Source organism: Microcebus murinus, chromosome 13, assembly GCF_040939455.1.
Source record: "Microcebus murinus isolate Inina chromosome 13, M.murinus_Inina_mat1.0, whole genome shotgun sequence".
Classification (NCBI taxonomy): Eukaryota; Metazoa; Chordata; class Mammalia; order Primates; family Cheirogaleidae; genus Microcebus; species Microcebus murinus.
Genome location: NC_134116.1, coordinates 69,475,855 through 69,490,156, shown reverse-complemented (window position 1 = coordinate 69,490,156; position 14,302 = coordinate 69,475,855). Strand labels below are relative to the sequence as shown.

Sequence of the window (14,302 nt, the reverse complement as noted above, 5' to 3'; positions counted from 1 at the left end):
AACAAAAGTTTGTTTTTGTTTTGGTGGAAGAGTCAGGCACGCTGCAAGCAAAGGAGGATAAGCCACAACCAATAAAAAAGAGATGAAAATTTTAAGATGAAATAATTATTAAATGAGTCCTAGAGGCAGTGGATAGACTTGGGAAGACTGGGATCCTTTTTCTTTAAGACAGGAGGAAGAACAGGAACGGCAGATAGAGATGTGGATACATTTGAAGGTAAAAAGGAGGACAGTTGGATTTCACTCCTGATAGACTATTTTTCTTTCTGAGCTAAAATAATAGATCATTTGCTAAGTGACAGGTTTGGGTGCACTGAACAGAAGATGAAATTAATTCATTCATTCAGCAGTAGTTATTATCCAGTATGTGCCACCACTACATTAGACATTGAGGTACAAGGACAAATAAGTCATGGTTCTATTGGGGAAACAGAAAAATAAACAGATGATAGAGGGTTACACAGGTGCTTTGTAAGCATACAGGAGATGTAATTAATTCAGGATATGAGGGGGCTCCACATGGAAGAACTAGAGAAAGGATATTCTAGGTAGAAGGAACAGCAAGGACCTCAGGCATAAAGCAGCATGATATAGGCAGGAATTGCCCATCGCATTTGGTCTAGCTGCAGTACAGGATGTTAGTAGGGAAATAAGGCTGCAGAGACACACATAGCCACGTTGGAAAGGAGCTTTGCTGTGATCCTTTGGGAAATGCAAACTGAAGATTTTTAACAGGAAACAACACCGTAATATATGTATTTCAGAATGATCACTCAGGCAACAGAGAAGAAAAATTGGTATGGTGGGGACAAGACTTTGATAGCTATGCTGTTGAGATGGTATCTTAAGTACTAAATTTAAACCTGGGAGCTCCATGTTTCAATGAACACTAACAAAAAAGAGTTTTCCAGAAAGGCAGTGGAACTACCCGGGCAGTCTGGAACATATGTCAGGAGGAATGGCGAATGTAACTTAATATTTTAGCTAAGAAAACAAACAAACAAACAAACAAACTGTGGGAAAACTGAGAGTTGTTTCCAAATCTTTGAAAAACTATCATGTACAAGGAGTGTAGACTTGCTCTCTGTTCTTCAGAGGATCTAACTAAATGCAAGAATTTTCAAGAAAAGAGAATTAGAAGCATCATATGATGCTTTAATATTTCTAACAATGAGAACTTCGCAACAATGAAACAGAACAGTTTCAGATTTCTAACTGTAAGCTAAAAACATTATATTGAATGATTTCTCAGAGCCATTGCTAAAATTCTGTGTTTACAGGAATAGAAGCTAACACTTAAGTTTATTATGTGTTGCAACAAGCTCTAGTCAGGCTTTTTGACTGACTTTTAAGTAATTTAGTGTACCTGTGTATTCAGAAAAAGCAATGCCCATACTATATTGTGCAAATCAGAAGACTCTTGAGATTGGGGAACTCTTCAGTCAAAACAGAGAATTGAGAGTGAGACAAAGCCTCACAGACAGCAGCAGAAGTATAAACAGCAGACTCAGCAAAGACCTCTAGTTATCTACCAAAGAATCAATTATTTATGTATTCAGCATGGACAGAACTGCAAATCATCCATTAACCTTTCCAGTCACTGTGGTATCTGCATGGTCAGAACCGTCTTTCACTATAAAGATTAACAATTCACTCTAGAGTGAAAATCCTTATTAACATTTATACTGGGGACAGGATTAACATCTTCCTGGGAAGATTTAAAAATAGGCTTTTATTGAATGTTCGGTGATCCTGTATAGTCAGAGAGTAGGATTATTTCATCTAAATGAATTTTTCAGATAAACAAAGGTAAATGAATGCTTTGAGGACAAAAAAAAAATCCTTCGACAATGTTTTATATGTCACTTTTTTCGTGATAATTTGGGCTTATTATCAATATAAATTTCTGTAATATGTTCAGTTCAGTAAATTGTTTTGAACATTTTCTATATGCCAGTCTTTGTACTGAGTGTAAGGGAATAGAAAGAAAGAGGCACCCTGTCCGACCTTAGGGAGGAACTGACAGCTGAGTGAAGCAAACAGATATATCAGCAGTAAGGGACCAGGAGGAAGGGTAAGGCAAGTAGAAATTCTGATGTCTCTGCCACAGATAGAGGGACTAGGGAGATTAGGAAAGAAAAACAGGACGGTATTATTCACCATTTACTGGAATTTAGAATTTCACTCAGCAATTCATACACATTATATCTCTAAACACTCACAAAACTGCTTAATATACTAGTATTTCCTTTTCAGTTGTGAGGAAAGAAATTAAAGCCTGAAAGGTTACACAGCAGTAGGTGCAGAACTGGGATTCAAATTCAAATTTGCAATGGCTCCAGAGTCTGTAGTCTTTTCATCATGTCATGGCCTTGTAGCATGTGCTAGAACTTGAAGGAAGTGAAATTGGCATGTGTGCGAAGGAGCATATTCCAAATATATAGTCGGCAGAAAGGTAACAAGGTGCCTAGGCTGCAGGAGGAAACAGTGCTGCTAACCTAATGGCAAGGACCATGAAGCTTGAATTGATTGTCTATTATGTGGACAAGAGAGTACAAGGACTGATCCTGTCTTGTCTCAATTTCCTATTTACTTAAGTCAACACTACAAGTCCAAGCTTCCCTTTACCCACTATAGCCCTGACTTACTTTCTCAAATTTTTCTGTACATTCCCTTATCAGCTGCAATCCCAAAACCTAATTTTCTTCCTTTCCATCCTTCATTGATCCCTCTAGATACTCTAGGTCAGGGATTAGCAGATTACCCTTTATGTCAAGCTCATCCTCAAGATCTTCTACCTCCTTGTCTAATCTGGCTATGTCTTGAGAACTCTAACCCTCTTTTTGGTTCTTCTTCCCTTGACTATCATTGTTGAAGCTCTTCAGAGCTATGTTCTAGACTATTTTTTCTTTTCACACTATATATTCTCCCTGATGCATTTCTTTCATTCACATGACTTCACTCACTATCTATATGCTATTAATTTTCAAATTTTTATCCTAGGTCTTTATTTTTTTCCTGGGATTCATATATCTTTGCTCTTTGGACACTTCCATTTTGATAGCACACATCAAAAACTAAACTTACATCCTAATCTTAAAACATATACCAAAATAATGTTAATACAGATCAAATATTTAAATGGAAAATATTATGCCATATAAGTATAAAAGAAGATGTGGTGAATGTTATGAAACAGTAAGATGAAGATGGCCTTTTTAACTATGATGCTAGAAATCATAAATAAAAGATAGCTCTGACAACATAAAAACAAAAATTCTGTAATAACAACGATATCATAAATAAAACTGAAAGGCAAATGAAAAACTGGACAATATGTACATCTTTCATAATTTACGGATCACTTTCCTGTCCTATATTTATAAGGATACACTTTCTACCAATAGCAATTCCGATCTTAGACATTTCCATGAATAATAATGAAGTGAAGTGCCTTGAATTTCATGATAGCAGAGGGATATCAGCTTACCTGTTTGAATTCTAGCGATTATGGATCAAACTAAAGGGATAACTAAGGAAGCAAATATGCAAAATAACCTCTTAGTTTAGGAAACTTTTATCTCCTTTTACCTCTTTATAAAAGTTATATGTTTTCCTTTCCACCCTTTGCATTTAGAAACTTGGTACCCTTTCTCCCATAATTGCAACATCTGCTTCTCTACCAAACCAAAGCCTAGAAAAGTAAAAAACAAAAAACAAAAAACCCAGTTTACAGTAAATCTTAAAATTTGGAGAAAAAAAAAGTTACCTGAGACATTTCAGCTAAGTATGTACGGCGTTCATTGTTGGTCTTGTGGTAGGCCTATGTGAAAGCAAAGAAAAGTAAAAGTAAAAAAGTAAAAATAAAGAATCTAACATAAGAGATTAGTAATACTAGCAAGACTATTAGTAAGTTCAGGTTTATGTTTCTATTGTGTTTTTTTAAAATAGTATAGGAAATAGTTTTGTAAGCATTTTGTGATAATTATATAGTAGTTTTGTGGATAACACTAGAAACAATGGCAATTTCAAAGGAATTGTTTAGTATAGAATAAAAACAAACCTTTGATTCTTGTTCCAGTCTAAGTGCATAGTCTTTCACTTGATTTTCAAGACTCCTTTTTTCTTTTTCTAGCTGTTTAAGTAATGTATTTAAGGATTCCTGAAAGTATAAATAGTAAACTTTTATATGTACTCATGTTCTACACAACAATAAGAATGAACATCAATTTCTTCACTAGCAAATGCTTTTTATACCTAACATCTTGTGATTTCATAATTCTATAATATGTACTTTTTAGGTAATAGTAATAATCACAATATTTATTGAACTCTAACAATATACCATGTATTGGTACTAAATGCTTTTCATAGATTATTTCATTTAATCCTTATTACAACTTGAGATGGTTAATAAATTTATTTCCATTTTACTGTTGAGAAAATTACAGCTTATAGAGGTTATATAACTGGCCCAAAGTTGTACAGACAATAAATGGTAGAGATGGAATTAGAACCCAGGTAAAATGACTCCAAATACCACACATGTAAACAATTACTCTATGTGTGTTCATACTATTACTACCATTGTAAAAAAAGAGGAACTGGCAAAGACATTTAAAGAGTATGTCTTATTGCTAACTGTATAATTTAAGTCAATTTTTACTTCCTGGTGAAAACTAATTTAGAGATCTATGAAGAACAGGATAGAACAGGTATCTATACAGAGGAAAAAGTTTATGGCACCTTTTTAATAAAAAGAGAGTATAAAGTGAATTATTTTGAATCCCACAAATAATACTGAACAAATACATAATTATAAATTATTGGAGAAGTATATAATTAAAATGTATAATTCTATCTTTCATCCTGAGTTACACTCATTTCTAGTATTAGTGAAATAAATATAAGCAAATGCTTCTGTCCAAAAAGCATCAGATATTTGCAATGAGGGGTATCAGGGTCTTACTTTCCAGAATTGTTCTGTAATGTAATATTCTGACAATTCTCCTGGTTATCAATTTTATTGCCTGTTCTACCACTCTACTTCTCTCATTTCTGTGGCTTGATGAGTAATCTCATTTTCCTGATTATATTACCTCATCTGTTTAGCTTTTGAGAGAGGACTTATATGTGTAGTTTCCTGGGTTCCGCATATAGAAATGTAGAAAAGCTTTTAAGACTCTTATAATCCCTCTATCTGGCTAATATGCTACTACTGAGGGCAGAAATCTATACAGACATGATGCCTGGGGACAAGGAGGTCTGGGGAAGAGGCATGTGGATGGCCCTATAAAAGTAGAAACAAAGGGTAAGATCTCTGTATTGCATAGCAATTCTCACCAGAAAGCACCCATTACAGAAGAGGCATTAAGCCAAGTAGTACAGAGACTTGACAGGAGATATCACCCAGCTTCTGCACTTGGTCACCCCACTACTTGGACAATAAGCTCACAAACAGAGCAACCACAATGGCTGAGATGGCGACTTTGCACTGGCTCAACAGTATGGGTTCCTTCCCACCAAGACTGATCTCGCATTGCTGCTGCTTAAGGTCTGACCTGCCAGTAAGAGACACTAACATGAGCCACTGATATGTTAACCATCCTTCAAGGAAATCAACCAACTGCTTGGTGACAAGTTGATTACATAAAAGGCCTTCCACCCTAGAAAGAACAACTATTCACCCTGATGTGTGTTCCTGATACAGTTTTACCTTTCTTGCCACAGTGCCTCAGCCCGCAATATACTTCGGTAATCTATCAGTTCTGAGAGGGAAGGATGGTTTTTTACCCAAAGATCCCCTTTAGGCAAAAGATTAAACTTATCACCCTGTTGCAGCAGGACCTGGCTGGACAATCAACTGGTTGATATCCAAGACTGGCAGCCTAGCATAAGTAGTGGCTCAAGTATATGAGGTGAAAGCAGAATGGCTGGGCTTAAGGCTAAATCTTTGTAACAAAGGGAATTTACACTTCCACTAGGAGACAAGTTGCATCCATTCTATGGGAAAGCCGGATTCTTTATGGGTAGACTTGTCTCCAGAGCCTGCCCCATGATCACAGAACTGAACATCAGTACATGACATTGGGAACTTGCCATTGGAACTCACTGAAGATTTGTGGCTTCAGGTAAATTCATCAGCTGGTTTTAGTCCAATAGACCCACATGCCAATTTACTCTAAATCTGCTTAGGTCTGAGTTATTTAACCATCCCACACTTTTTAGTTCTTTCTTATACTCTGGGAAAACCATTAACAGGTGCCCCTCCTGGGAGACTTTCATAATAAGAACCTTTTTTAGAGATTTAACATAGAGGAATAACTGTCTCCCCTTTAGTATTGCCAAGAAATGCTTGACCCTACCTAACTCAAATCTATCATCCAGAAGTGACTCATGTTGACATTTGAATCTCCTCTGCCACCAACACTTCTAGACTCATAGTATACAGATTATCAAATACACAGCCTTTAAGGAGGTATGCGATCTCATCCTTAGACAAAAAGGAGATGAGTAGAAATTATCTTCTAAGGTTAGCCTGACCAACTGTCACATAATGCTACTTGCACTGTTTATGATGACTGTGCCAACACCTAATGAACACTTTCATCTCTTTCTGGGTGTAGAGAGCACATTACGTATCCTAATATATTGATTTACTGCTGGATCTAGTCTCTTATTAGCCTTTGTCCAAGTAATCTTGGGCTCCTCATATATATAACAAAGATTAGTTTCAATACCTAAATAAATGAAAGTGTTACTAACCTTTATACCTAGGAATTCAAGTCTTGCTTCAAACATGCTCTTAATTGTGACTCAATCCTTCAATCATGAAAACCTGAAGATTCTCTCCCCCAAATGAAAGGAAAAATGTGGCTGGAGGGTTGGTGAATACTGGGTAGCCCAATATAGTGGCCTTAAAGAACTACTCTTACCTAGGAAATTTCTGGGCTCTGCACTCTGCATAAAAGGACTATCTCACCATAGGATAGGTCCAGAGTTAGTGGGCTTAGTTTCCTGAGCTATCTACCTGTGTGGAGCTCTGAACCAATCAATTTTGGTGGAGGTGAGTAGAGAAGAGATACTGCAGTTAGCCAGTCTATGTTGGGCTTGGTTTCCTGAACTATTTATCTGTGCCCAGCTCTGAATCAATCAACTTTGGTGGGGGTGAGTAGAGAAAAGATACTGTAGTCAGCCAGTCTATGTAAGGTACTCACCTCTGGACTAATGAGCTCTGGAGACATATAAGGCAGTGAAAACTCTTCTGGTATTAAATGTATGATTAAAGTTGGGGAGAAAATACAATTTTCAGAAGAAGGTGAGTTCTGTTTTAGAAAAAGGTAGATAGAATGCTAATCAAGCCAAATAACGGTGTCCTCTACAAAGGAGATATTAGCCTAGGGCATGGCCATGGTTTCTGGGTTACTGAGACTGGGGGTGGGAAGCATTACTAAAATTAAGAAGTTTAAGGAATTGTGAGGCTATGGCATTCATTGAATTGTTTACAATTTAAGTTCTCTGATATATTGGTAGAAGAGTAGAAAAGAAGAGGGTTAGCCAGAGGCCAGAGCACTAATATATTATACCCATTTGGTTTAGAATTTTAATCCTTAAACTAATAGCTGATAACTTTCAGTAACTCCAATAATTTCTCATTTTCTTGCAAATTAAAGAAAAAAATCTTCAAGTCAAATTATCTCAATTATGTTGGTCATGATCTAGGTCACTAAATCTATTAAAAGAATCATTCAAAGAAAAATGGAAGAGGCTGATTTAATCTCCACAAAACAAAACTGCAAGACATTTTGGAACTCATACTTTCCTGAAACACAGCTAATTCTCTAAACACTTTACTTATTCTTTCTTAGATACTTATTAATAATTATTAGAATTTTAAAAATTGTATTAAGATAATAATTAGGTCAGCTGAAACATGATAAGTTCTGGTCTCTCAAAATGATACTAGTGAAAAAAACAAATACCTTAGAAGTGATGATTCCCCACTATGTATATTTGATTAACATCCGTGTTAAAACATAATTGGGTGATATTTCTCAGGCAAGCATTATTCTTCTTTGAAAATTAATTATGTACTAGCATCATGAATGGCTTTCAGTTCCCTTCCCCCAAATACAAACTTCTTGCTCCAGAAGAAAATCAATAAAACCAAACATATGTAAGAGGCTAACCACAGTTATTTTATAGAAAATTAAACCCTTATGAAATAAACTGCTCAAGTATGAAGAGCTTTTGATAGCAAGTGATGGAAGTAGTTCAAAATTCTCCTGCATGAAATTTTGTTCCAACTATTCCAAGCTTAGGCTACCATAGTAATATGGATCGGTTACATAATTTGTTAAATACATTTATAGATGTAAAAGAGAATCTAACCCTTTTAAATGTTGTTTCCATGGAAAATGCACTCTAAGTTCTAAAAGAAGTTAGCTTACAAATAACCTACTAGAATATGAATTATTTTAACATTAAAGATGACCTGAATGTGATGTGATCCAAAACCCTAGGAGCCCATATAAAAAATGTACATATAAGATAGCAGTTAAAATTCAAGGTAATATATGATTAAATGCCAATATGTGAAACATAGGCAAGATATACTTCACTAGTTTTAAAAAGAGGTATATCAACATGAGCTAGAGCATACAGGGTCCCCTAATTGGGAAGGATTTGGATGGAGTTAAAAAGAGGATGAAAGGAGCCACACATTGATCGTAGGCTTGAATCAGAAAAGATTATTAATGGTAGTGATAAAGCTGATGTAAAATATTTTAGTACCATATAAGAGGGAAGGTAAGATAGCTAGGGAAAAAGCTGGTTATATTAGAGAAGGTTTAAAATGTTAGGCTCAGGGGTCTAAGCATTGGGAGCTATTCCAAGTTATTAAAAGGTGACATGATGAAAACAGGAGTATAGGAATATTAATCAAATGGCACACTCTAGGACAGAAGATGTTTTCTGTTATTTGTTGGTATGAATTTGCAGTTATAACTTTTGAGGCTTAAAAAGTCTTAATATACCTGCACTTTTCTTTGTGATTTGATGGTATCTTGCTGCTATTCCCATCCTGACTAGATTTCTTTTCTTGTAGCCTAATTTTACAGTTCATTCATTTATTCAAAAAATATTCATCAAGCACCTCTTATGTGTCCTTATGTGTCATGTGTTGTGTCAAGGATACCAACAGTGAGAATTACGACTCCAGCCCTGTCCTCATGAAGGTGAGAGTCTAATGAGGGCACCAGAATGTGGTCTAACCTGGTGAATGTTACATGTGATCTTGAGAAAATGAAATATTCTATAAATGTCAATTAGATCAAGTTGACCGATAGTGCTGTTCAGGTCAACTCTGTCATTACTGATCTTCTACCTCCTTGATCTATCAATTACTGACTGGGGGTGTTGAAGTCTCCAACTTTAATAATGGATATACCCATTTTCCCTCCCATAATTCATCAAAATTATCATTTAAGTGTTTCTACCAGTTTACAATTCCAGCAGCTTCTGTGCCAGGTAAGCTGATCTTGGTTGTGACTACCTGCATTAATCTGTTTATCCAGATTTCTAATGGACCCAAAAAAAGTCATTGATTTTCAATTTGTTCACTTTTTATTGCTGTAATGATAGGATTGATGACTTCAACGCTCTATACATGTTGGAGCTGAAACTGGGAGTCATAAACTGGTTTTGATCACTTTTCTAACTGGAATGGAATGAATGCATTCTCCAAATCAATGAATGTGTACCCTGTACCTAAAGCCTTATTAATCTGCTATAGCAGTGATACATCTGGCAAAGCAGCTACAATTGAGGCTAACAACCAGTTGGTTAAGTCTGCAGCAGTATATAGTTTCTCTCCAAGACACATCCAGTTTTTCCAGGGGCCAAATTGGCAAATTAAGCAGAACTGTGATAGGTGTCAGTACCCTTATATCTTTTAAGTCTTTAATTGTGGTACTAATCTCTACCGTCTTCCCTGGGCAAGAGAATGTTGCTGATTTACTATTTTGGTCTGGCAAACAGTGCAATTTTGGAAGTTTCTATTTGGTTTTCCATACTATGATAGCTTTTACTTCAGAGATGAGTTACCCAAATCTCTCACCTGGTGAGATTTCCTTTCCTATTCTTCTTACCCATTCACTTTAATTATCAACTATAATTTCTCTGCTAATATATATCATATCCAAATCTAAACACAGGGCCCTGGGTGCCTATTCTTAACATTTTCTTGACACTTCAAACTCAACTTTACCAGAATTAACACTATGATTTTATTCATACAAATTGTACTTTAATAAAAAAATTTTTAATGGCACCTAGAATGGTTTTATAATTTTATATGGGCTATTTGAATTTGGTTAGGTGGGATTACTTTACAAATTTTGTACATGAGAAAAAGCATATGGGTTTATGAGACAGGGGGACATAAGATTGAACACACCAAATCATTGACTGTGGTAGTCATCTGAGAAGAAGGTTCCTAAAAGAGCGGAGGCCCCAGACATATACTACCTCCCTTATTAGTTTCACAACTCAACTATTCTTGACTAAAATGAGAACCATTCCAATTAAGTACAGTTTCAAAAGCATATTAATACTACTACTTCATTATTTCTTTGATAATTTTATACTCAAACACTATGAATTCTAAAGTAGATCAAACTTGAGATTGTTAAAAACCTGCCCTGTTATTTGAGTTAGAAATTCCATCAATTTTATTTAAAATATTTTTCTAACATACTAATTTTATAAATCTTATCGGTACCATGTGGAACATTTATTAAGAAATAGCTTCAGTTGTTCCCGTGCCTTGTCCTATCATCATTTTCTTCATTACCATCCTCTGCTTTAACACCTTGATTTCTTCTTCCAGCCTCTAACATAACACTCTGCCTCCCAGCTCTGTGCTTGTTCATTCCCTCCAGGCTCAGCATAGAGACACAAAGTATTTTTATCTTCTCTGGTTAGCCTCAGCACTTCCCCCACAAGCAGTTCTAGCTGGTATGGCCCAGAATTCCTGGGACCTACCTACCTACCTCATTCTCCTTCCTGGTACCTGCTTGCAGACACACTGCTTGGAAAGTATACTATAACTCAGGAAATTAGCATGGTTCACTGTGGCATCTCACAGAAATAAGACCAGCATAAAAATAAATTATCCCGCGGAGCAGACAAGAATATATTACAGATTTTGCAAAACCTACACTAGCCGTTAAATACTCTGGACTGTTAGCAACAACATATTTGTGATTATTCGTTTATAAAATATACCTATCAGAAATTCTTAAAAATTATAAAATTGTATTATAATAATTTTAAGGTTCATTCTAGATTTTGATTCTTTAATTTAACTGACTACAAAATGAACTAAATATTTTAAAAACAATTTTATTACAGGAACAGACTCTCTGATTCCATCACTTCCAATTCACTGGAAGACCCATAAGTTAATGTCCTTGATCTTCTCAACGAGCTGCTTTTATCTGATTATATAATCAATGGTCACATACTAGAAAACCGCAGCCTGGAAAGACAAACTAAAGCCATACGCTAAATTGAAAACTCTACTAGGAAATAACAACAACAACAAAAATCACAGGCAAAAAAATAATTCTTCTTCTATCATAAAAGAGCTGTTTTGTTTTGGATACTAATCAATTCTTGGCATCCCAAGCAGTATTATATTTCACCTACATTCTTGTTTTAATTTGCTTTTAAAAGGTCATTTTCTAAGAGTAGATTGAAACAACAGGGTGAGGAAGAGTAAGAAATTCCAGGTTATTACATTCCTGAAGTAAAATATATTTAGGTTAAAAAAAAAAGGGTCCTCACCTTTATCTCAAGCAGAAAAGAAGCTCTATTAGCTACCTGTTCTTTTTTAAACAAATGGTAATTGCTAAAGAACACAAACACACACACAACTAAAGTAAAAAAAAAAAAATCACTGCATTGAATGCTTACAAAAGAAATGCATGAGATAACAATTTAGTTAATCACAGCTCCTACATATACAGTAGTTTTCAATATAGGCAACTCCAACAGAGAAAGAACACAGCCTTCTAGAAGCATGCTTAAATATCAAATGCCCCCTTGTGGACAGCACTTTTATTAGATTTATATATAAAACCTATTTCACTTTTCTTTCTCTGATTTGAAGACACCTGTCTCCTAATTGACCGTTCTTATCTTGGATGTAACATAAACCTAGTGAGGTCTGTGACAAAATACCAGGAGGCAGTCTCAGATTGATTCTACATATCTACCAGCAGCCAGACGGCCACTGGGGATTTTACTTCTCGCTGTGTTTATACCACACTCTTGAGAATCCAAGATCCTTTCACTAATCCTTTCATTATATAATTGATTGATATACCACTTTAACCACTTCAATATTTTAAATATGTATACATATATATATATATATATATATACACACACACACATATATGTGCATGTATATATACTTAGGGGTGTCAATAATGCTCTAGGGTCATTAATTTTAATGCCTGCTTATCAGGTTCTAAAATGTATACTCATGACCTTTAAAACAAAATTTCTAAGAATGTTCTGAAGGTGGAAACTACTAGAGTGAACCCAGTGGGAGCATGACTAATTGGGTGAGCAGTGAGGTAATGAGTCCCAGGAAGACTCAAGTTGGGCTGGATGTCCATAAGGACACAACTAAAAGAATTCTAAATCATAATAAAGGAGAGCAATAAATATCACAGTCAGGAAAATGGTATGGGGCATCACGATGAATAAAAGATAGAGTAGTAGGTCAATGAGGAATAAGACAAGATGTCAGAGTGGGAATGGACAAAAGCACAGAACAATAGAGGGAAAGTCTTATTTCTCTGAAGGGTCAGGTGTGTGATAAAGAAAATGGCCCAATGTTTAAAAATAATTTTCCTAAAACTTAAAACCGTCTCTTCCTTCAAGCTTCCCCTGCTAAGCAGGGCAAGGAGAGGTTCTTTTTGTTTGTCCTATGGAAAGCTAAAACCTATGTCAGAAGGGTAGATAGAAAAATAGCCAAAAGTTATAATTTCAAAAAGTCAATTCATCAAAGGATTAATTTGCAGAGAGACTAATTTACCTTGGATTCCAAATTTACTAGTTCACTAAAAACTTGCTTTAGAAAGAATCCTTATAATATGTGAACTTAAAACTTAAAAATATTAACTTAAAAAAACTTAAAAATATTCTTTTTCTGAATATATTTTTCAATGATGATACTAAATGCTAAGCCATTTCCATGGATCTTAGATTTTTAACAAATTAAACATTCCTTAAAATGCTGCCAAATAAAATTATATTCTTAAGAACATATTCAAGAATTTGGATTTCAGCAAATTGGCTTCCTATTAATTGATCAAGCATTTTCCAGAGAACGTTTGAGGTGAAACTAAATATTTTTCTAAATAATGTTTCTTTGTTTCTATTATACACCTTCTCCTCCATATCCCCCCCCTCCCCCTGCCACCAGCCAGTCTTGTGGGATTTAGGAGCAGGATCCATCTCACTGTCAGAGCCTATGCACTGGTGAGAGATTTCCCTAAAGGATGAAAGCCGTGTGGGTGTAGTAAGACAAGGAGAGTGCATTGACAGGAAAATCACAGGCAGAGAAAAATAGCGGTAATCGGTTTTATGACTCTGGAGTCATAAAATGAGTCAAGAAACAGGACTTCCACTTTGCAACAGAGCTGACTGCAGGGATAGGGTAGTGCTTTTTATAGAAATTTTATAGTAACTCTTGTCACAGAGAGGCGATCTCGCACATCTTTCTCTGAGAGATACAGATCCCCTCAATCTGTTGATCTCAAATGATGCTCTGCAGTAGGGCCTATTGAGATGCTTGCCAAACAACAACAACATAAACATCCAGACCCTACCAAATGAGGATTTCTGGGGGTAAGCCCCAGAATTCATACTTTCAATAAATGTTCCACATGATTCCTATACAGTTTGAAAATGAAAGAACCACCGCTCTATTTATCAAACAGCAACTAAGGACACGGTGGTACTGGACAGTACAGGGGAGTAGTGAAAGAAGTAGACTGGCCAATTGTCTTTTCTGTTTATGGCATAGTTTCACAGCCTCTGAGCTGCCATGGGCCTAAATAAGCTAATCTAAGAAAGAGGACACACACTAACATATGCTAGTAGTGACAGTAAAGCACTGAAATACTAATCAAAATACTGTTGGGTAACCATCCATGGGGCTGCACACTGAGAGCCATCAGGTTCTGCTAAAGAGCTTAGCAGAATCCTCAGCTTTGTGTCCTAACCA

At 35.7% G+C, this 14,302-nt stretch overlaps 1 protein-coding gene across 5 annotated transcripts in view; it reads right to left on the bottom strand.

Annotated features, from left to right (window-relative positions):
• LOC105862089 (coiled-coil domain-containing protein 169) overlaps positions 1–14,302 on the bottom strand; it is a 105,008-nt gene that overhangs the window by 73,076 nt on the left and 17,630 nt on the right. For all 5 annotated transcript variants that reach the window (XM_076009484.1, XM_012748133.3, XM_012748134.3 and 2 more), the window contains 2 exons: positions 4,064–4,162; positions 3,770–3,823 (listed from right to left, as the gene is read on the bottom strand). In XM_076009484.1, coding sequence (XP_075865599.1) covers positions 3,770–3,823; positions 4,064–4,162 — 153 coding nt within the window. The remainder of the gene's footprint in view (positions 1–3,769; positions 3,824–4,063; positions 4,163–14,302) is intronic.